The 22,330-nt window shown below is 54.1% G+C and overlaps 8 protein-coding genes across 11 annotated transcripts; 3 read left to right on the top strand and 5 right to left on the bottom strand.

Annotated features, from left to right (window-relative positions):
• Positions 1–417: 417 nt before the first annotated feature.
• On the bottom strand, positions 418–3,590 carry PV07_08987 (uncharacterized protein; the record flags this gene model as incomplete). The annotated part of the gene is made up of 4 exons (XM_016396207.1): positions 418–1,280; positions 1,340–2,308; positions 2,420–2,615; positions 2,674–3,590. The coding sequence occupies 4 exons, from the start codon at positions 3,588–3,590 to the stop codon at positions 1,095–1,097; spliced, it is 2,268 nt and encodes a 755-aa protein (XP_016246063.1). The 3' UTR covers positions 418–1,094.
• A 180-nt stretch (positions 3,591–3,770) lies between these two features.
• Positions 3,771–7,881, bottom strand: PV07_08988. Of its 3 annotated transcripts, XM_016396210.1 has the most exons (4): positions 7,370–7,881; positions 6,877–7,301; positions 6,351–6,813; positions 3,771–6,299 (listed from the first exon to the last, which is right to left on the bottom strand). In XM_016396210.1, the coding sequence occupies exons 2-4, from the start codon at positions 7,131–7,133 to the stop codon at positions 4,233–4,235; spliced, it is 2,787 nt and encodes a 928-aa protein (XP_016246066.1). In that variant the 5' UTR covers positions 7,134–7,301; positions 7,370–7,881; the 3' UTR covers positions 3,771–4,232. The 3 variants fall into 3 exon arrangements, with proteins under 3 accessions (XP_016246066.1, XP_016246064.1, XP_016246065.1); XM_016396208.1 differs by having other exon boundaries at positions 6,351–7,301; XM_016396209.1 differs by having other exon boundaries at positions 6,877–7,881.
• A 463-nt stretch (positions 7,882–8,344) lies between these two features.
• Positions 8,345–10,756, bottom strand: PV07_08989 (uncharacterized protein). The gene has a single exon (XM_016396211.1). The coding sequence runs from the start codon at positions 10,654–10,656 to the stop codon at positions 9,253–9,255; it is 1,404 nt and encodes a 467-aa protein (XP_016246067.1). The 5' UTR covers positions 10,657–10,756; the 3' UTR covers positions 8,345–9,252.
• Positions 10,757–10,869: 113 nt separating this feature from the next.
• PV07_08990 (uncharacterized protein) lies at positions 10,870–14,051 on the top strand. The gene has a single exon (XM_016396212.1). The coding sequence runs from the start codon at positions 10,946–10,948 to the stop codon at positions 13,481–13,483; it is 2,538 nt and encodes an 845-aa protein (XP_016246068.1). The 5' UTR covers positions 10,870–10,945; the 3' UTR covers positions 13,484–14,051.
• On the bottom strand, positions 13,542–16,521 carry PV07_08991. 2 transcript variants are annotated; one of them, XM_016396214.1, is made up of 7 exons: positions 15,780–16,521; positions 15,672–15,726; positions 15,511–15,612; positions 15,317–15,459; positions 15,017–15,251; positions 14,859–14,968; positions 13,542–14,785 (listed from the first exon to the last, which is right to left on the bottom strand). In XM_016396214.1, exons 1-7 carry the CDS (start codon positions 16,187–16,189, stop codon positions 14,050–14,052), a joined length of 1,791 nt encoding a protein of 596 aa, XP_016246070.1. In that variant the 5' UTR covers positions 16,190–16,521; the 3' UTR covers positions 13,542–14,049. The 2 variants fall into 2 exon arrangements, with proteins under 2 accessions (XP_016246070.1, XP_016246069.1); XM_016396213.1 differs by having other exon boundaries at positions 15,317–15,612.
• A 69-nt stretch (positions 16,522–16,590) lies between these two features.
• Positions 16,591–18,423, bottom strand: PV07_08992 (uncharacterized protein). The gene has a single exon (XM_016396215.1). The coding sequence runs from the start codon at positions 18,215–18,217 to the stop codon at positions 16,919–16,921; it is 1,299 nt and encodes a 432-aa protein (XP_016246071.1). The 5' UTR covers positions 18,218–18,423; the 3' UTR covers positions 16,591–16,918.
• A 227-nt stretch (positions 18,424–18,650) lies between these two features.
• PV07_08993 (uncharacterized protein) lies at positions 18,651–19,774 on the top strand (the record flags this gene model as incomplete). The annotated part of the gene is made up of 2 exons (XM_016396216.1): positions 18,651–19,111; positions 19,162–19,774. The coding sequence occupies 2 exons, from the start codon at positions 18,651–18,653 to the stop codon at positions 19,772–19,774; spliced, it is 1,074 nt and encodes a 357-aa protein (XP_016246072.1).
• Positions 19,775–20,732: 958 nt separating this feature from the next.
• Positions 20,733–22,123, top strand: PV07_08994 (uncharacterized protein; the record flags this gene model as incomplete). The annotated part of the gene is made up of 2 exons (XM_016396217.1): positions 20,733–21,027; positions 21,081–22,123. 2 exons carry the CDS (start codon positions 20,733–20,735, stop codon positions 22,121–22,123), a joined length of 1,338 nt encoding a protein of 445 aa, XP_016246073.1.
• Between the last annotated feature and the right edge of the window lie 207 nt (positions 22,124–22,330).

Below are 22,330 nucleotides of genomic sequence, written 5' to 3' on the forward strand. Positions count from 1 at the left end.
GCTGGTGGGACCAATCTGAGCACGTTTTGGCACGCTGATGTGTCTAGGCAACTGAGGACCTTAAATCTGTGATTCGCTCGAAACACAGACACGGGATGATCAAGAAGCTCCGAAAAGCCGTCTCTCCCAGAATATGCTGGGCTTGCAGAGGTCGGTCAACCACCCGCCAGATACAGCGAAACCACGTCCTACCAGTCCAAACCCCGGCGCCCCCCTGCGGGCGATCTCGTCGCCATATTGCACCGTGTCCGTGACGACGATCTTGAGCCGCAGTCCGAGGACAGGGTCGGGACGGCCCCTGGACGCGTCCACACCAGTTGCGAGGACGGTGATGTCCCAACTCGAGCCAGCCAAGGATTCCTCTGAGTGCTTACGGAAAGAGTGCGGAACCATTGAGGCATAAGGCGGGATTCACACCTTGCAAGGTATATGACTATGGAGACAGGTTTCTTGTCTGTTCAATCGGCTCATAAGCCTCTCGGTTTTCCTTGTCGTCCCCTTCCGTCTCAGCTTCCCGAGCGGCATTTTGCGCATACCGCAACATCTCTATCTCTCTCTCCCAGCTAGCCAAAGCTTCCAGCCATCTGCTTTCCCTCCTCTGTAACAGTCGGTTCACAAAGTCTTTGGTGTACGAGGGTCTGAATACATAACTCGGTCTCGAGTCGTCCTCTGATAGGCTCGAAGTCGGCTTTGTGCCCTCCAACAGCGACAGCGGCCAGTGTCGTGCCCACCGAGGCGGCGGATTTGGCGGCGGTAGATGAAGCCATCTACGTCGACGATCGTCGAGCCTGAAATCTGCATCACAGTAGGGACACATGCAGCGGCGACGGGTGGATTGGGATGCATATTTGAACCCTACGCTCTCCGGCCCGGCGTGAGCGCGGAGGTGGGAGGGCTTGCGGGGAAATCGTCGTGACCACGAGCGAACTGTCTGTCTTCGGCGAAAGCAGCGTCCGGCTGCGCGGAAAGGGGCGCATAAGAAAACGATATTGAAGATAACGGCCACAGTTTGGAGCAAGCGATAAGCTAGCTTGATGACCACCTTGAAGATCGCCCTAAAGACGGTGAACACGGGCGCTAGCAGCCCGCGCCGATTACCGTGAGTCGTCCTCGCCGGGCTTGTGGAACCCACAATGGATGGAGATCGTACAACTCCATGACCACGGCGTCTGGATCCGGAGTCTGTGCGAGGCGCACCTGATGTCGGGCTGCCAGATCTTCGAGTCCAATTCCTGCCCCTGCTTGAAGATGTTGTGTGGGAACCAATATTGTAGAAGCTTCTAGTGCTGCTGGATGAGCGTGAAGCTGTCGTCGGAAAATATGCTCCAGGCGGGAGTACGGGGCGTTGAGAGTGCAGTATATCAAGCGCGACGGCGCCGGCCAACCGGGACTCGAAATAGTAGCGATCATCAGGGTCTTCGTACTCTGGATATAAACCAATATCGTAGAAGCTTCTTGTGCTGCTGGATAAGCGTGAAGCTTTCGTCGGAAAATATGCTCCAGGCGGGAGGACGGGGCGTTGAGAGTGCAGTATATCAAGCTCGAAGGCGCCGGCCGATTCGGTCTCGAAAGGGTAGCGATCATTAGGGTCTTCGTACCCTGGATATGCAATATCCTTTTCGTCGAAGCTCCATCTTCGCGGCTTTGGAGCGACCGTGTCTGGTTCTAAATCCATAGAAGATAGTGTGCAAAATGACCGGGAATCGACGTCACCCGGAAGCCAGAAGTGTCGTTCATGATTCGAATCGGCACCGGTCAGTTTATCTCTTCCTTTATCTTTACTTACGGCCTTGTGAAATTCAGCTTGCTGATGTCGGAGCCAGCGAGGTCGATTGGATTCATTCTCTTGATGGTCTTTGTACAGAGATAACGGTAACCAGGTCCCTAGTCGCGCAGGGTGTGGTGTGGGTAATGCGCTCTGCTGAAAGGCGCCGACGTCGTCCAGACTGATTCGACGTGTGAGTGTATAACTATGAAAGATGTGTAGGCTTTTCTTTTCCTTGGTCCAATAGAGGAAGCGGCCGGACTGCGGAACAATCCAGATATTGGATTTCCCTGGAAGATTACCAGGGCGATAATTTTCGTCGTCTTTCGGAATGGGATATACAGGTGCAAGGCGATCTGTTTTAGCGTTTCTACGCTTGTCCAAGCCGTGTAGGGAGGGCCGTGTGTTTCTATCGTCAAAGCTCCGCCTCCTTTGAGGGAATCCGGCATGAAAGACTGCGTATTCGGCATTGTTTAATCGGTATTTCCAGACAGCCGAATCCTTCTGAAGCACTTGCTCAGGTTTTGGTGGCTTTCTAGCTGTCTACCCAGACGTTAGTACTAAGACATAAAGACGCGGACTAAGCAGACCTCCCTTATACCAGACGATTAAAAATAGAGAAAACAAAGTTTTAAGTATTCCCGCGAATCCCACAATGAAGGGAATGAGCTGGCCGGTCGAGCTAATGCTGTAGACGTCTTGCGCATTATTCCAAATCAACGTGAACTCAATGGTAAGTATAGACCAAATGATGAAAGATAAGCTGGTAGTAAAAGTGACCCCGTGCCATAAGGCTGTGAAAGCTGTATGAATATAGAGTCGTTTGTCTAGCGTTTGGCGGACTTTCCTCCTATAAGACGTTAGTTAGCAGGAGAGCGGGGACTGCCACACTGTGTCGGAATTCTTACCATTCGGGTTCGTCTCCTTTTGTAGCCAAATTCTCCGTCTGTTTCTCAGATTCCCTCCTAGGATCCAAATTGCGGATTAAACACATCTCCCAAAAGCTCGGCGGCGGCTTCTTCAAACTTTCAGGCCGATAGTGGTGGAGTAGCCGAATGAGAGCGTACCAATACCAGCCCATGGTCCCAGGAAGTAGAAAGGCCTGGTACAGAAGATAAAGAGTGCTAAGTAGCCGGAATAGGACTTGGGGACTTCCGTGTAGATTCAATCTTGCAAACAGGAACATGGCCGACTGGCAAGCGCGATCTCTATCGAGAAAAAAGCTGCCGGTAAACCAGAACCATACATTGTACGCCGCTATTGCAATGGTGAGGAATCGACGTAACATTGTCCCGAGGGGAGACACATCTTTCTTGGCCCTTCCCAGCTCCGAAAGGGAGTGCATTAGATTGTCGCCAATTTTTGTGCCTGGAAATTCCAGGCTATGTCTCATTAGTTCGAAGAAAACCCATTTTGTGCTCGATCCCACATGATATACCGCGAGGAGAAATGCGAACAGCATCTGCAGCATGACAAAAGCCTCTGGAGCCGTTAGATCCCCCACGCGAACCGACGACTTGACAATGGCAATTAGGATGGAGGTGAGGAAGATGGTATTGGCGTCCCATGCTTCGCGGAGAGCGTCGGGCAGAAAGTGGTTGGCGAGCAGCGTTGAAATGAGCTGGAAATAGACACCCAGTCGGATGCCCAGGCCGTAGAGTTCTGAGTTGCCCTCTAAAACACAGGAAGTGGAGGAAGTCAAGTGTTGCTGCTGTACTTGCCAGCGGTGGTCGACGTTCGGCAAGGGAAGACCACTGACATGAGATCGAGGGAAAGGGTAGATCAGGATGGAAAGCAGGATTCCCAGCAAGAACATGCGGGGCATGGCGCGTTTGGATAGCAACGCAACGTTGGATGTCGGAACGATCCGTACCTCGAGCGCAAGACGGCAATCCTATGCCTTTTCAGTGGAAAATAGCTAGGTCGCATTCGCCAAAAGAGATATTCAACTCAGATCCGTTCTGCTATACCCACGGCTTGAAGATGAAGGTGGGAGGAGGAGAAACAGAGCTTCTTCAGCCGCATTTGACATATTCGTCTACTGTAGGCTGCAAGGCGGAATACCTCGTATACGGCGAGCGTTGTTGGCCCAAAGCCACTCGGCACTTCACTCCCGTGGCTCGTCTTGCCCTCTCGACCCGTCTTCATCCACCGCGGACAGCATTTGAAGCCACGCACAGACGATGCTCAGGACAGATGGGTTTGTGATTATTTTACAACTATGCAGTTTGTGCGTATAATATGTCTCTGGAAGTTCCACCTCGCCCTCTCTATACATCCAAAGTGGAGCTTCGGCTCCTCTCGCTCTTTATACCATTACCCAAAATAACTTTTTTTCCCAGATCCCGCCAGAATGCTGTGCTGATATATGCTCTGCCGTGTCAGAATCCCAAAACACTGAAGTCGCCCTCATGGTTTCATAAGAACGCCCCTGCTGGACACTGCGAGGTGTCGATATGCGGTTTCGTTACGAGGCGTTGGCGTATAACTCCGAGAGTGCATTCTGCCCTTTTCGGAGTGCCCAAGTCTTTTGCTTCTTGTCTTTCTTCATCTTCATCTCGGCCCAACCTTGCTCATCATCCTCATCATCCGGGTTTGCCAACGGCGATCTCCGGCCGAGCGTGTTCACCGAAGGCTTGGTGGCGTGCGCGGACGGTCGTCGTGCTTGATCCATTGTAGACCAAGGTCGCGCAGTTGTTGATGTAAACGTCGATGCTCGACGATGGGTAGACATCACATCTGGCTCTGGAGCAATCGATACGGGCCGGTATCGGGAAGCCAGGCCAATGTTGCTACGCTCCGACGGTGCGATGGATGGGGCATAATTTCCATTGACATTAATGGACGGCAATAGGGGTGGCTTGCTATTCCAGGGGGCCATACTTGGGTTGAGAGTACTCATGGTCCGTTGATTCGCCTGGAGGGGCGGGGGATTCTGCATCGCCAATGACTGAGGCCGGGCAAATGCAGGGTTCTGTGGACCTGGAGGAGGTAGGTTTGGTGGTGCATTCATCGGCCCAACCATCATGTTTGACATTTGCTGCATCCATTGCATCTGCATCTGCATCATTTGCGTCATCTGTTGCGACATTTGGATCTGGGCTTGATCCCCAGCACTCAGCATTGGGGGCATTCCGGGCATGCCCGCCATTCCTGGCATCGGTGGCACTGCTCCCATGGGCGGATAAGCCATTGAAGACAGAGTCCCAGTGGTCTGCGATCGCACCATGCCAGGAGGGGGTCCCATCATGGGAGGTAAGTCGTAGTTGCCAGCAGGGTTCGGACTGCCCCGTCGGGCGGCTCTAGCGCGTTCTTCCCCGGCAATAACTCCGACAAGTCCTGCAGGGTGGATGGGATGGGCTGTGGCAGGGCCAACTCCTTGAGGAGGGGGGCCGGCAGGGTGAAGGCCCAGAGCTTCACGATTCGAAGGGTTGACGAGGCTGGCTCCATAGTAGGGGTCGGGGGGCAATTGTCGAGCGAAGACAGGCAAGTTCCCTCCTTTAGGAGCTTGGCTGATCACCGACGGAGCCCCTTGGTTCTGGCTGACACTTCGCAAGTTGGAGTTCGAAGGGGAATTCGCAAGCCGTGTGGGTGGCCTGTTTTTGTTCGGAAACCCATGTGCCGCGAGAATTCCGAGTGGCACATCCTCGTCTTCTTCTTCTTCCTCTCCGCTACTCTTCCCAGACTGTTTAGATTCCAAGGTCATCCGTGATAAGCGATTGAGATCCGGTGATGAGTTATTGTCGCCCGGTCGCAGCATGCCCAGACTGCTCATTGACCGATTGGGTGGTGCTTCGCCTGTTACCTTCATCATCTTTTGTCGGTACACAGCCAGGTGGGCTTCCTGCTTTCGACGTTGCTTTGTTGCCTGCCGGCTACGCTCAATCTCGTCGTCATCGTCCGAGTTCTCGCTCGCCTCGGAAGCACTGTCATCAGATAACGCACCAAGCCGCCGGTCCATCTCCTTTTGTTCCTTATAGCGTTCCCACTGAGCAGGCGTCATCACTTTGTTCATGGAAACCGATTTGACTGGCACCGGTCTGGTCTCCTGATACATGCTGGCAAGCTGTGCATCCGCAGCAATGATCGGATCAAACGTGGCACTATGCGTCGAGCTCGGAGACAATCCCCCAGTGCCGTCCCTAGCAGGGCTTGTCGAGGCCATATTGCTGTCCGGAGACCTGGTGTGCAAAAACGGAGAGGGCTGGAGTTCCTCCTCTTGTGAAAGGGATGTTGAGCCTCCTGGTCCTTTCGCAGAAACTGTAGATTCTGACATGGAGCCGTATCTTCCCGGGTGAGAGCCAGCTTCTCCGGCCTTCATGGGGCTTCCTTGTGTGATTGTCTTGGATGGGCTGGGGGACCGCATCAAGTGATCATTAGAATCGTGGGAGGCCCATGAATAGGGAGAGGATTCGACGACTTGCGAGTGATCGATAGAGATGGGCTTTGGAGGAGGCGCTCGGCTGATACGAAGGGGGCTGGCGCCTGGGTAAGAGGTCGGAGGATACTGTGCAGGAGGAGAAGCGATCGAAGCCTTTGAAACATCAGCATGAAAGATTGTGAGAATCGTCGGAGCTTTCTGTACCTCTTGGTGTATAAGCCGGCTCGGGACCGCGTCAGGACTAGACCCGATATGGTCAAACATGTTTCCGAACTCGTCCAATTCGGAACTCTCCAGTGATAGGTCGGTATCAAAGAGTCTGGGAGGCGTGGCCGTACTTGCAGTGCTGGATGTGACGGCCCTGTTTCTAGTGGTGTCCATCAGTGGTGGTAAAGCACCGCTTGGCGAAGTGGGCGATGCTCGACTGCCTTTGACAACCCCAAAGGAAAACGTTCGGACAGGGCTGCGAAGAAAGCCAGGTCTAGTCGTGGCAGGAGGTGGTGCGGGAATGTCGTTGAAGGGTCTCGCTCCAGCGCCTCCTTGAACATTTTTGTCTGACCTTGTGTCGATGGAAGAGGGATTTGTCGACGAAGTACTGAGGCGGGCAGAGGATGCGGCACTGTCATTAGGGGCCGTCGAATGGGAACGTTCAGTGCCACCACTACCCCTAGACAGTCTCGTCAGTCCTGTGCCATTCACACCATGGAGCTTGATTGTGTTCTCCGCGTACCGGTTGCTTGCATCTGGGCGGCCCACTGCAAATAAATCCACCTCCTCGTGGTCATACTGATCTTTTGGCGGCGGCAATGGAGCTCCTCCCACAGATGCCATCTTTAGGTGTCTGCCGCCATCGAACGATTTTCCCTTGCTTGCTGGTCTCTCCAGAACTCGGAAAGAGGAAGCCTCGCCGGGAGGGTTGCGCACCTCGTCCAAGGCATGGCCTGAAGATTTCCGTCGTTGAAATCCCTTGGGCAGCTTGATTGGCATGAAGGTGGCTTCGGCGGGACGCGACGGCACCCGAATGGGAACTATTCAAGGACAGGGTATCTGACGGGATGGTTCGAGTTGTTCGGTCCGTAACCAGGAGGCAAAGAGGTTTAGCTGTGCAAGGCTAGGGACGAAACCATGGAAAGCAGTTGGATAGTGAACGGTAACCTGCATACAGCATGTAGTCAGCAACCAATGCCCGATGGCATGGAAGGACAGTATAATGGATGCCCTACAACAATGTTTGTTTTAGGACTTTCCCCCAAACTTCTCTCGTCAGCAGAGGGCGACCAAGAGAACCGGTGCCAAAGGTCTGAACTGATGTTCCGTCACCGGGGATAATGATGGATGTGGCTGGACCAAGTGTTTATGTCAGATGGTTGAATTGATGGATTTATTTTTGTACTTGTATAAGCGAGACAATGTCCGCAGGGGTGGTGGTGGTCGAGGTGGTAGGGGGACCCAGGGAAACTGAGAGGGCCGTTGTCAAGCGAACTCGGGAAGGAGAGGAGCAACAAAGGCAACGATTGAGATATCCAAAAGCTGGAGGAGAGGAACAGGTGCGAGGGATGCAGATGGTGTGTACTGACGTGAACGAGTGAAGAAATGTGAAAAGGATTGAATCATGGACAGACAACAAGCGAGCGACCAGTTTTGGATTTGCGCAGGCGCAGGCTGCAGGTTGGTTACTGCAGATGCAGGTTCAGACGCAGGTGGTACATACAGCAGCAGGTCGCGAGTCGGTAGTGTGCGTGGATGGATGAATGGCATTTAGCGGGCTGGAGGGCACCTGGCCAGCTGGACCATTTGGGGTGCGAGCCAACAGAGGTTCGGGCTACTGCTCCTAGTTTACTGGGCACCTCCGAGCAGCAAGGGAGGCTCAGGTACCCTGGGCGCTTGACCCAAGCCTGAAAAAAAAGGTGAGGCCAGTAAGACACGGCGGGGAACGCGAGGGCCAGGACTCGACGAGACCCTGCGATGGGCCAGCCACCGTTTATTTGGATCGCTTCTTTGGGGCCATCGGACAGCTGGGCAGCCTGTTCACCGGGCGGCCCACGAAAATTTTAGGTGCCCATGGCGCCCATCTCTCTCCACCGGTGCCACTCTTGCCCAAAACCACCCCAATAATAATCCAATGCAACCACCGCAGCTTAAATAAAGGGGGTCCAGTTGACATACTGGTGCTCACTGCTCATCGGTAGTGCATAGCCCACTCGTCTAGTTGGTACGAGTATTATTGAAATGATCTGGTATTAGACTGGTTCATCGAATGATGTGATAGTGTTGACTGCTTTCTCTCTCCCTTACGAGGTACTTAGGACGCCCTTCCTCCTTGCTCCTTTTCATCATAGCCACATGTCTTGTTGTTCATCTCTTCCCTCCTCTTCTCCCTCGTCCATCTCCATCCACTCCTTCACAATCTGTGATCCGCGGCATCTCCCGCTAAACTCTGTCCATCCTCAGACCTCCGGATCTCTTGTGATGTGGCTAGACCTCTAGCTTCTGTTGCTGCATGCAACACCACCTCGACCTGCCACTTTTGTACGCTTTTCGGCCTTTTCATCTCCGCCTCTCCGAGATCTTCGACATGCACGTGTTGCTTTTTCGCCCAGCGGCAGCCAATACCTGACGCTCGAGTCCATGTTGACCGCCCGGTCATTTCGCACAGTATACGTAAGTCCCCGGTTGTGGCTTGCTGTGCTAACCTTCTCCGCTGCTCGAAGTCCGCCAGGTACCTGAAATCCTTGCGTCTTTCGGTGTCTTTTAGCGCCAGACTCTTCTGCGCTTTGCTCTTTCACCGCACTGTGTCCACTGCCCACAAATGGGGGGAAACCTTGTTTTCGGATAATAAATGCACAAAGAGGAAAGGGGTCATCATCTTGCCGAGCAGGGCGGAGTGTAGCCCGAGCCCAGGCGAGTTAATTTCGAGCCATCATTCTGGGCTGTCCGTCTGTGGCTTGCTGTAGCTTGACCACCTCCGCAGAAGGCTTGACATGTTGACGGGTCAACCTCTCAGTGACCCAACTGCAAACTCTGCTAACGTCAAACCAAAGCGTGTGGTTGCTGGTGATCTCTCCCCTGTGACTCGTGGTGGGGAGATTGTCCGTGGGACATACCTTCAAGTCTGGCTGTCACTACGGTTGATCTGCACGGCTTTGTCCTCTCCTGCGCTGAGGATGCCAACCTCGCTGTGCCAACACACTCCAAAAACTTTGACACCATCGCCCACCGCAGGGCTGGCAGCACCATTGAGACTCGCTCTTGGCAATGTGTACAGACTCTGCCCGACAGCGCCCTCTTTCTCCTGTTTGGTGCTTCGGACATCCCAAACTCTACATGTCCCATCATGGCTGCCACTGGCGATGGTGTAGTCGTTGGTAGGATCTCGGGCCAGGCTGACGACTGAATTCTTATGGCCCTTTAAGGTTATGGCCGTGACTGTTGCGGCGGAAGTCCGTGGGTCCACCAGCTTGACCACGCGGCTTACTGACCCGGCCGCGATGAGATGAAGTGATGGCATATGATCAATGCAGAGCAATGCGCTTGACGTGGTTCGAGTGTCAACCAGCGAAGCGGTGACTAGATCCCAAGTACGCACCGTTTGGTCCCAGGATGTGGAATAGGCCACTGTGGGATCACGTAGATCGAACATGGCTCCGGAGACTGGTCCTGTGTGCTGCTGCATCAGCGCGAGGGGCCCACGCTGCGACACCGATACCTCGCTATTCAATTTCCTCCTCTTGCCGTCCTTGGTTCTTGTCTTTGGAAGTAAGGCTTCAGGTGCTGCGGGTGCGTCCGATTTCCGGGTAGACCAAATCCCAACAGAGTGGTCGGAGGAGGCTGAGAGTATGCGAAAAGAGGCAGCATGGGGGCACACTGAGTCTACCGAGGATTTGTGCCCATAGAGCTCGACTTGTGGCGAGAGGTTGGCCGAAAACCCATCCTGATCCTCTAAGTATTTCCACAATCTTAAAGTGTGGTCAAACCCGCCCGACACTGCTTGAGTTGGAGATATGAATTTTGCAGACTTGATGGAAGATCTGTGTCCACCTTGGGTCATACCGGGGGATGTCGCGAGAATCTGGGAGGAGGGATTCCACACTCTCAACAAGCCATCATAGCTAGCAGTGATAATTCTTGGAGATTTGGTGGACAAGACGTCGACGTCGCTGACCCAATCGTCGTGCTCAAAGGATGCCACGTATTGGGGAGGAATGCGTGCTCGTACGTATTCGACTGTGAGGGTCGTCTCTGCGGAAATGCCGTTGCTCGTAAGATACTCGTCCAAGGTAGTACGAAGATAGGTGCCATTGACGATGAATTCTAGAGGGATCGTCTTCTCGGTTTCAAGGAGGCTGTTGACAAGGGTAGAGAGTGTTAGACGGCGGAAAGACGTTGGAACGAGAATGGGAGCAAGGTCCTCGACGGCGAGTTCTGTGTCTCGCGTGGTGAGTCTGACCCGTACTTGCGCATGACTTCCCGCGGCGCCAGCACCGCTCGGGTCTGACAGCGCAGCCATCATTGAGTAGTATCGCTTCCTCTTCGGGGAAGGGCGACACCTGTCTGGCTGCTGATAATCTGGCACTGAAAGAGACGTTTCGTGAAGTATGGGAACAGAGGAAACAATTTTACTCCGCAATATTTTGCGGAGTGAAAAAATTTCCGGCGGGGCATAGAGACCCAAATCTGCAACGTGGATCTCCTCACGGTCTGTCCGCAGGTAATTGTTGGCAATGTTGGCTTTGACGAAACGACAAATCAAAGATCAAGCCCCTGCGACTGCTCCTGCCACCGAGACTACGTGCAGAGACATGTCTAATGAACCAGACGCGGCCGTCTCCCTATGCGACGCCATAGTCCATGGCAGTGTCCCGCAGTCCGAACAGCTCCTGACCTCTGATCTGTCCTCTGCGATCATCTCTGCACTTCTTGCCCAAATATCCCAGACACGGCATGAGATCAGTGAAGAGATTATAGAAAAGAGCAGGGATGAGGCTGGGTCGGTGGATCAATGGATCTCCCAAGCAAAGAAGGTCCAGGAAGACATCGCCCGCTGCAAACTCGAGTCCAAACGCATTGTGGAGGAACACCGGCAACTCCAAGCTCTGAGAGACGAGGCAACAGACTATCAACATAAAGTTGAACTCCTCGACACGGAGATCGGTTTTACGGAGACCCTGGGGCAAGAGCTGCAAAATGTATCGCTAACAATGAAGTCAATAAGAGAAGTCGAGGAGCGTTTGGCTAAAGATGACCCTTGCGGAGCTGCCTCAAAGTTGCAAGAGCTGGACAACGGGCTTACAAGCAAATTCAAGTCCAGAACAACAACTATTATTCGAGATCTGAGAGATGAGTTACGCCTAAAGACTCGCATACAGCTGGAAACAAAGCTGAATGCTCAGATTGTCGTTCGGAGAGAGCCGCGGAAAGCGAGCCTTGACATTCTCCCCAACGAGTTTGAGTCCAGTACAACCAATTCCGACGCAATTCTCCGAGCTCTTGACGACTTGGGTGATGCACAAGACTCTGTTGACCCTCTAACGGATAGGCTTCGCGCACTCCTCGTTCAGCCTCTTCAACGCACGATCCGATCGAAACTTTCGGCTTACCATTTGGAGCACCATTCCTTGAGGATCGAGTTGAGCGCAGCTCTTCCGTCTATAGACTTGATCCTTGATTTTGTCCTTGATCTTATAAATTTTCTGCACACTTCTCTGCCGAAGACGATACAGACTGCGGCAGTGAACCCAATCCTTACGGACCTGATGGGCATCCTGGTATCGGACTGGCTGATTCTGGAGCTACCAACAGACCTTGCTATGTTGGATGGACTCGATACATTGCAACAGAGGGTGGGTGTAATTTTGGATAAATTGAAATCATTACAATGGACTGGACAAACTCAACTCCAAGACTGGATGGATGACATCCAACGTACTTGGCTGAACAAACGCAAAGCAGCTACGCTGGACGCTGTGCGAAAAGCGTTTGCTTCTGCAAAGGGTCGCCTCAGACAGGTCGAGCGAGTGGAAAGGCAGGTCATATCAACAGCCTCACAAGAACCCAAAGCGGGCGATGATGAACCCAATGACTGGGACACTAGCTGGGACGACGATACCAGGGATAAATCGTCGACAGGAGAAGCACCAAAGGCAGGCGAGGGTGGAGAGGACGACGACACGAGCGGCTGGGGTTTTGATGAGGAAGAGAATAGCGAAGGGAAGGAAGATAAACAGAATGGCCATGCGGCGTCTCATGACGAGGATGACGCGGGGGACGCATGGGGCTGGGATGATGAGAGTCCTACGGAGACGAGATCGGAGCCGGCGGTTCAGGACGTTCCTGCTGAGACGAATGGTGCACGACCGCCCCAGGAGTTGGAACACGAGGTTACCTTGACTGAAGTCTACAGCATCAGCGAGATCCCAGACCACCTCATCGAAATAATAGGCAAGGATCTCTCAGATGCTCAAACCATCGAGGAAGCCCAACACAAGGGCCTCGACCCTTCAACAACATCAAAGGGACTCCTTGCCCTGCCAACACTGGCTCTAGCCATGTTCCGCGCCACGGCGCCCAGTTATTACGGTGCATCCTCATCTCTGACCGACATCCACCGCTACAATGACTCCCTCTACATTGCCGAGCGGCTTCGCGACATGACCATCCCAGCGGGCATGCCGCATATCCAAACCGACATCAAAGCCATGGAGAAGTTCGCCAAGATGGCATACTCGAAAGAGATGGAAACCCAGCGGATCATCGTATGGGATTTGCTGGAAGGGGCGCAAGGATTCACGCTGTGCACCCAGTTTCCATACTCACAGGAGATCGAGAACGCCGTGTCTTCAGTCGTGGATCGGATCCGCACGCTGCACAAAGACTGGAAACCCATCCTCTCGACGTCGGCGTTGATGCAAAGCATCGGCTCGCTGGTCACCATGGTCATCACCAAAGTGATCTCCTCGGTCGAGGAGATGGACGACATCTCCGAGCCCGAGTCCCGCAGACTCACGGCCTTTTGCCAGCAGATCGCCAGTCTAGAAGACCTCTTCCTCTCGACCCCTCCGGCGGCCGCGGCCGCTGCAACCACCGGCACCACCGCCGAGCAACCTCACGACCCGGTCCCCATGGTAGCCGTGTACGTCTCCAACTGGTTGCGCTTCCAGTACCTGATCAACATCCTGGAGAGCTCGCTCGTCGACATCAAGTACCTGTGGACCGAGGGCGAGCTGAGCCTGGAGTTCAGTGCCGACGAGGTGGTCGATCTGATCAAGGCGCTCTTTGCCGAGAGCCCGCACCGCAGGGGCGCCATTGCCGCCATCAAAGGCTCTCGGCTGTCTAAATGAGCGTTGTACAAGAGCATGGCGGTTCGACCGAGGAGATCAGATCTTATATACGTTCATACCCAGGTACATAAGCGCACGAAATTTCCGAAGGAATGAGACCGGTCCACGAATCAAAACATATACATCATGTCACTGCTGTACGACGTCGAACGACATAATCTGACAAAGGCAAGATGGGACAAGCAGCGGGAGTACAAATACCGATCAAGCAGGGTTCTCTTCCAATAGCTGACGAGTTGGCTGCACAGTACTTTACCAAATCTTCAACAATGGTACATGCTTTTCACTTTGACATCTTCTGTGTTCTTCTCCACATCCTTCTGTAAGAATGTTGGTATATATGCCCACAAGGAGAGTGCCGAGATAGGAGAAATGGAAGAACGCGCCTGCTAAGACGAGACATACTTGTACACCAACGCATCATCGTGAAAAGCACCTGGAATATCCCTCGGCATAACCTCATAATAAACTCCTTCATTTTAGATCCGAATACTCAGTCAGGCACATCATAACCAAGCAAGCACCCAAACAGCCTTCCCAAAACCAAGAGGCAGAGAGTAAAAGTCTCAGCAGAGAAACTTGTACAGTTTCTTCCAGCGGGGCCATCTCTTCCGGTCCGCCCGCTCCTCCTGCACCAGCACGCGGACGTTGAACTCGCGCTTGCCCGTGAACAGGTCCATGTCCCTGGCCCGCAGGATCTCGGTCTTCATGTAGAGCTTGTAGCCGATGTACATCAGCACGACCACGGGCGCGGCCAGGTATGCCTGGAAGAAGTTGACCACGCGGTCGGAGACGGACATCTGCTGCCAGCCCACGGGGGCGAAGCCGGTCCAGAACTGCGCGATCAGGACGAGCATGTTGAAGACGAGCCCGACCCAGGACCCGATGATGCCCACGGGCGAGCGGAACGCCAGTTCGTCCAGCGAGTGGCCCTGCAGCGTCCAGGCGTGACGGAAGCGGATGTGCGCCAGGCAGATCGAACTCCATGTAAAGATCGAGCTGAGGCCCGAGAGCGCGAGCATCCAGTTGAATGCGTCCTGCTGCTTCTGAGTCGCCGCCAGGTACGCCAGGAGGCCCAACACCGAGGCGACGATGATTGCATACAGGGGACGGCCCTTGCGGTCAATGTAGGCGAGAAAGGCGGGTGCTTGACATTGTTCTGCCAGAGCGGCAAGGGTGCGCGAGGAGCCGTAGATCGAAGAATTTCCGACGGAGAGGACAGATATCATGATGACGACATTCATAACGGATGGGAGGACTTCGATGCCGGCATTTTGGATTGAAATGACGAATGGGGAGGCTCTACAATTCGAGTCAGCAAAAAGATGGCGGGTGCAAGGCTGAGGGGCCACAGGATGGTGGAAGGAGGACTGACTTTGCATCAGCGCTGTTTCTGCCATTTAGCAGTCGGGGATCGGTGTAGGGTACGAGCGTGCCTACGAGAAGCAAGCTGACAACATAGAAGAGCGTGATACGCCAGAATACCTGTTGTCCAAGTCAGATACCCACAGGTACCCTCACCAAGAGACTCACCTGTTTGATAGCAGTAGGTAGCGCTTTCCTGGGGTTTTCCGTTTCTGCTGCAGCTAGACCAACCAGCTCGGTTCCCGCGAAAGCAAATGCCGCTGTCACAAAAGTGCTACATAGCCCCTTGAAGCCGTTATGGAATGCCCCTGGATGGTGCCACAGGCGGAAGCCCATGTAACTCGCATCGGGGTTTCCATGGCTGTCGACGCCGCCCATGACATTGATGAGCACTCCTAGCAGACTGTGGGCAGACGTCAGCTCTGTGTGACTGACCCCTTTCCGCGACACAGAGAGGACAGGACTCACATGTATCCGATCACAGCTGTAACCTTGACGATCGCAAAGACAAATTCTGCTTCCCCGTATCCTTTGACACCAAAGAAGTTGATCAGAACAATCAGCACCAGAAACATTGTAACCCAGGCAGCGTTAAGAGAAATATTTTGAACCTGCTCGTCTCCGTCAACCAAATATCGATCGCCGCCCGGCATGACCCATACCCAGTAATCCACCGTGATTGAAGCGCTCACAATCTCCAAGGGTAACACCGTCAGCCAGTTCAGGGCATAGTTCCAGCCCATGGCGAACCCCCAAGCAGGGTCCTGGAAGAGGAAGCGTCAGTTCTCCGGGCAGCGGCACGTAGGATGGGAAGGGTACGTACCAGAAACCTCGTCGAGTACGAAGCGAACGAACCAGCCACGGGGAAGAGCACAGCGCTGGGGCAAGTCGTTAGCATCAGGAATTTCAGGAGAGCCATTGGGGGATTTACAGTTCTCCCAGCGCCTGTACAGTGCAATATAACATGCACCCCGTCAAAGCAAATGATAACAACAAAGAGGCTGGCCCGCCGTAAGCCAGCGCTTTCCCACTGCCCACGAAAAGACCAGTGCCAATACTCCCGCCTATTGCAATCATTTGTAGATGGCGTCCCTTCAGCCGCCTCAGCAACGGTGACATTGCTGTCGCCTGAGCTGCCGCTTCAGCGTCATATCCCTTCCCATCGGCAGCACTGAATGAAGCCGACCGGGTGACACTTGCGTGGGGATCTCGCCTGAAGGACTCGGTGAGACGGCGTGTGAACGGACGTCGCACATTCCCCATGTCGCCCTCGTAGGCGGAAGGGTTTGACGACGACTCAGGACTCCATGTTTTCTTGTCCTCCATTTTGTGACTGCTCATGCCATCCGTCAGCGCGAGGGAGCGGGCGGGCCTAGGTCGATTGACAGTGGGAGTGGATCGGACGCTCGTGCTTGGGTCCAACTCAAGCTTAGATCATCGTGATGGAAATGAATATGCGGGGAGTAAGTCTCATCATCGGCAGTCGCATGGAGAGTCTTGTGTTCGAAGCGAGCTCCGTTTGAAGACAGGAACCAAGTGGTCTGCGCAGTAGCAATGAAGAGGAGGAGCGCATGCTGCTGCGAAATGAGTGGCGATGCTGGGACTTGGATGTCACCTCAGCCAATCGTCTGGGATTAGGAACAAAGCCACAAGATAAGGCCTTGCTGAAGCCCGCCCCCCGCCCACAACAGTTCTGAAGATAAGAAACAACGTCTACATAGAGGATGGGAATTAGAAAGGGTGTTTCAGACCTGCTCATCAGCAATACAAGTACAGCGGCTATGTAGACTATGTGTGGTGGCAACTGTGCGCTATACAATATTAAGCATCACACACTCATAGCCATCCTCCCCCGTCATTAAGTCGTAAGTGGCTAGCAATGCAGCCAGGGGGAGATATTTCATCGGGTCATAGGCATTAACTTTGTCTTCTGTGAGTTAAGCCAATGTCGGGGAGGTGACTGGTCGTGGCTTCGTGATCGAAATCTTCGCGTGTTTGGAACATTGCCATCTAACGGCAATGGCCATGAAGTAGCCTTCGTGTTAATGACCTAGGGTGTCGTGTCGTGGATCAAGTAGGATCTTGTGCGTCATCGGGTTGTCCTACGCTTGCCGACGACGGCTCGTCTTCTTCTCGAGCCTGTGCATCTGTAGACGATGATTCGATGGGCGATGTAGGATCCGGTTCCAACACGTCCAGCTTTGCCGGCGTCTGGCTTCCAGTCTCGTCCAAGTCGTCTGGTTTAACTTCCGCATTGGTCATGTTCTGAACATCACGCGAGCTCAGCCCTCTGCGTAGAGCTAAGCGCTGTGCAGCCTCGCGTTTCTGTTTGATTTCCAGCTCCTCCTCTTGTGCCACTTGCTCTTCTTCCCGCCGAAGGTCCATCAAACTCGGAGGCTCAGGGTGCTCCTCGACCACATCAGAAGGCAGCGGCGCCAGATTCTTCTGGGAGGCAGACCTCTGTGTGCTTTTGGCACTGGGACTTCTTAACGACTTTGACGAGACTGTGCGGGTGGAACTGCGAGAAACCCCGGGCCGCTTGCCTCCCGATGTCTTGGTTTTCCCACTGCTTTGATCTTCGGCGAAACCTTGGTTGGTGTTGCGTCGGCTGAGCATGACTGCGAACTCATCGTCAAGCGGCTGCGCATCTTCGTCCTCATCGCTCATGATCAGGTCGCCGCGCGAACTTAGGGAGTTGGTGGTTGACCTCGAAGCGGCAGTATCGCTTCGTTGGCGTCCGTGACTCTTTCGCCAGGCACCACTTTCTTCGTCTGCCTCCTCGATCAACGGCTGGTTCTCAGCGTCTCGCACTCGCGTACCGCCTGGATTTTCCTGCAAGTCTGCGGCTGAAGGCTTGTACCGTAATTTCCTGGAGCCAATCTTCCATGGGAGACGTTCTAGAAACCCTAGGTATGACGAGCTTGGTATGATCGTGGGATCTTGCGCAGTGTCTGGCTGTAGCCCTGAGGGTTTCCTTCGGCCTCTAGAACCATAGCTCATCGCTCTTTGTTTTCGTGGTTGGATAGATCGCGAACCATGCCCGGCGAGGAGACTGTCCAGCTCATCGTCGCCCCAGCCTAAGGAGCTGTCGGCAAGCGCCTCGTCATCATCCCAAGCATTGTAGAAATCAAAGTTGTATTCAGCTCTACCACGCGACCGGCCCCTTCTTCGTCGGACATTATCCTCTCTGTTGGGGAAACAAGGTGCAGTGCACGCGTAGATGCAGGATTTGACGCTTTCAAGGCAAGGGTCAACATAACGTTGGGCGAAGGTGTAGATGTTCTCTTGAGCCGCTTGATTGGCAGATTCGAAGTTGTGGGAGATGTTGTGGAGGGTCTGGCGGAACTCGGGGTTGTTCATCTTGGACATTCACGGCGCAGGCAAGGAGGCAGCGCAGGCGCAGTCGCAGTTGCAGTTACGCAATGATTGGGCATGGGAACGCGCGCTGTATCGATGCGCAATGACTTCACAATTGCCATGCTTAACTCAACGACTGTCGCATGACTAGACGCCCAATGTAGTTGAAGAGACGGTTGTCAGTTTATTGTCTGGGGGGCTCCGTGCTGGGGGTGGCGGGAAGACAGCGGTGGGCGGGATGTGATGTTCCGGAGAAGGTGGATGGCCGTCTATAGGGCGACCCACGTGCCCAAGACCCGGAATTCGGAGATACTATTTATCCGTGCACGCACTAGCCCGCCTCACTTTTGCCGCTCCACAACGTCCAGCTGATCAACTTCTTCCTCCCTCCAGTCTCAACCTGACTTTTCTTTCTTTCTCGATTTCCATCCGCCTGGAGGGAGCTATGGTCCAGTACATTCGCTTTTTGCGAACTCCACGGAGCGACGTGGGCAAGAAGACCGTCGATATCTCAGCGGTCGTTGCCGTCACTACAGACCTGGGTGATGCGTTCTTTGGTGAGGATGTCGAACTGCTGGCAAATGTCGTCGAGGCCAACCACCCCAATGGCATTCTGTGCTCCCAGGCCATCCAGTGGCAGGCTTCATCGCGAGCGCTCAAGTTCGCCGTCCACTGTCCTGGCAAGTATATCTCTAGACCTGTGCGGCTCCATGTGACTACCAAGGAAACCGAGACTGCCTCTCAATCGTTAGAGATTCCAAAGATCCTGGATGTTTGGAGTTGTGTCTTCCTCTTGTCTAACAAACAGCGGACGGACCCAATCGTGGAGCGACGAATTGTCTTGTCGAACAGGAGCGTCGTGAGGATGTGGGAGGAGACTGGCGACAGCATTGCACGGCATATCTGGTAAGGCTACCTTTTCCTCCAGTCCGATTCTGCTTAACAGGTGACCCCAGGGATGCGAGTCTAGGATTCCTCGCCTACTTTGCCCAGGCTCTGTCTACGTCCCCCGTCGATGGAATGTCAATGTTGGCGGCCCTGTTCAAGTCCAGCAAGGTAAGACGACTCAGGGTGCTGGAACTCGGTGCGGGCTGTGGCATAGTTGGAATCGCTTTGGCACAGCTTGTCAAATGCGACCTTCTCCTTACCGACCTGGAGGACGCGCAGGAGATTTTGGCGAGCAACATCCGGTGTGCTGCGCCCATGGCAGGATCTACGGTTCGGTCGGAAGTGTTGGATTGGGCTTCGAGCCTTGATGATAGCTCCAATGCCAATTACGATCTCATTTTGGTTTCCGATTGCATCTACAACCCAGACAGCAGTCTGCACCTGGTAGAGACCCTGAGGCAACTGGCCGCTCGTACACCCGAAACACTCATTTTGGTTGGATTCAAGCGACGGCACACCGAGGATGATTTGTTCTTTGCACGGATGCGCAAGGCCAACTTCGATACGGTCGAGACCCTCACAATTCCGCTCCCCTATATTGACACCGATCAAGATGTGGACAAACCAGCCGCCGAGTTCTTCACCTATAAGATACGTTGCGCATCGCAAAACCACAACTGAGACCTTCCGCCAGCGTCTATCGACCAGAACTAGAGCACATGCTGCCTTACACGGGACTGGGATTTCCTCCATGGCGGTGAAATAGGGCACCTCCTCGGCTAGGCGAGCACATGGGAAACCACACTGGTGACTGGCCATCCCAGCTAGTCACGTGCTCGCGTCCCTGAAAATCCCGCACGACGAACACGAAAAAATTCAAACGAGATCAAAATTGCTGGCGGGAACGGGAACGGCAACGGAGGAACCGTCCAACGCCCAAGCACCAGCAAATGACCAATACGCGACAGGCAGACAACGCAGCTAGCTGAATCACCGATCGGTCTCACTGGCGTCAGTGCTGGGGAAAGATTGAGGTCATTCAACTGCCTGGCGAGCTGGGATCTGACTTTTCTCCTGCTGGGCTTCCCACAGCGACTCCCTGGCTGTATCCACCGCCTTGCCCCCCACCACCGTGTCGTTGTCGTCCATTGCAACAAAAAAATTAAGCAGACACACACCAAAATCATCGACCCTTTCACCGTCTTGCTCTTCTTCACCATTCTCTCACCCTTTCACCACAATCTCCCACAGCTTACCACAACACCTTTCGGTTGACCAATTCTTGGATCTGCCTTTGGGCCCACCAAAGGCACCTCATTCACGGCTTCGACTTCGTTTGCTCTTCGCTATCAAGGTGCATCTGCTTGCCGGCATCGTCACATCGTTAATCAGCCTCGCCCGCCTCCTGCTGAAACCACAAGCTCCAAGACCTGCTTTGTGCTTTCACCTTGACATCCCGGCCCTGCTTTCTCCCCAATTTCAGCTGCCGCATAGGTCGCCACTCGAGGTTCTTCCTCCTCGTGAGGGAGAGTCGCTGAGGCATAGCCAAATTCCCAGAGGATCCGAGTCCCGCAAACCTCCCTAACACTTATTGGGGAGTTTTTCTCTCTCACTCAAATTCTCAGCATAGCCATTTTGCATGGTTATGGCACCTTCTGCTATCGCCATTGAAGAAGCCAATACTACAGTTGTGACTGACAACCAAATCGATAAGGTCGATTTTGTTGACACCAATCATGGCGTGGAATCCGATGTGACGGGTCTAGCCTCCAAGGCACTGATCCAGAAAGTCCTCAAGGAGCAGATTGCTCGTATCAACGTTGACACTTGTGAGCCTGGCGAGGAAGATGCCTTCTACGTGGCGGATCTCGGAGAGGTGTACCGCCAGCATCTCCGCTGGAAAATGAACCTGGGCCGCGTCAAGCCGTTCTATGGTGAGTTTGACCCGCTTTGTTCCATCTCATGCATGTGCTCACCACTGTCACAGCGGTCAAATGCAACCCGGACAAGGAAGTGCTCCGCCTCCTGGCCAAATTGGGCACTGGATTCGATTGTGCGTCCAGGGCCGAGATCGACCTGGTGCTGGGGCTTGGCGTTTCTCCCAGTCGCATCATCTATGCCCAGCCGTGCAAGACCAAGTCGTACTTGCGGCACGCTCGCAAAACCGGCGTCAGCTTGATGACCTTCGACAACACCGACGAGCTCCGCAAGATCAAAGAGTGCTATCCGGAGGCTGAGTTGGTGCTCCGAATTTTGACCGATGACTCAGCAAGCGCGTGCCGGCTTAGCACAAAGTACGGGGCCAGTCTGGAGTACGCGGAGGAATTGCTCGGCCTGGCAAAGGCGTTGGACCTGAATCTGGTTGGCGTCAGCTTCCACATAGGCTCCGGGGCGAGCGACCCGAACTCTTTCGGAAAGGCGGTCAAAGACGCGCGAGATGTGTTCGATCACGCGGCTCTCCTGGGATTCGATCTGAAGCTGTTGGATGTTGGAGGAGGCTTCGTTGACGAAACATTCGAAACCTTTGCAGGAAATCTCATCGAAGCCCTCGAGGAGCAATTCCCCGCCAATATCCGGGTCATCGGCGAGCCGGGCCGCTACTATGCTTCCAACGCCTTCACGCTCGCCACGAACGTCATTGCGAGACGCGAAGTCGCGGCCAATCACGAGGGAGGGAAGGGCTACATGCTCTACCTCAACGACGGGGTCTACGGCAACTTCTCCAACATCATCTTCGACCACCAGCACCCTGTCCCACAGGTTCTTTCCGCTGCTGCCGCCACCGGCTCGCCAGACGGTGTCCCAGAGATGATCGAGTACTCCATCTGGGGCCCCACCTGCGACGGCATCGACGTGATCACCGAGCGCTATTTCTTGCCCGGCGTGGTCGAGATCGGCGATTGGTTGTTCTTCGAGAACATGGGGGCGTACACCCGCTGCTCGGCGACCAAGTTCAACGGATTCAGTGATGACCACGAGGTCATTTACATTTCCAGCGAGCCTGGCGCCTCAGCCTTGCTGGGGTACTGACTAGACTAAATCTCCCGGCGGCGGTGGATCCGTGACAAAGAGATCGGGGATCGGGGCAAGCTCTAGAAGCCAGGGAAAGGTGGTTGGTGTGAAGCCGTCGGAGCCGAGACAAGGCTCCTCGACGAGGCTGGAAATTTCGTTACTGTTATCGCACTCTCCTTTACCATAGGGACAATAGATCTGATAGACGATGTCTCCCTGCAATAG

This window comes from Cladophialophora immunda (genome assembly GCF_000835495.1).
Source record: "Cladophialophora immunda strain CBS 83496 unplaced genomic scaffold supercont1.5, whole genome shotgun sequence".
Lineage (NCBI taxonomy): Eukaryota > Fungi > Ascomycota > Eurotiomycetes > Chaetothyriales > Herpotrichiellaceae > Cladophialophora > Cladophialophora immunda.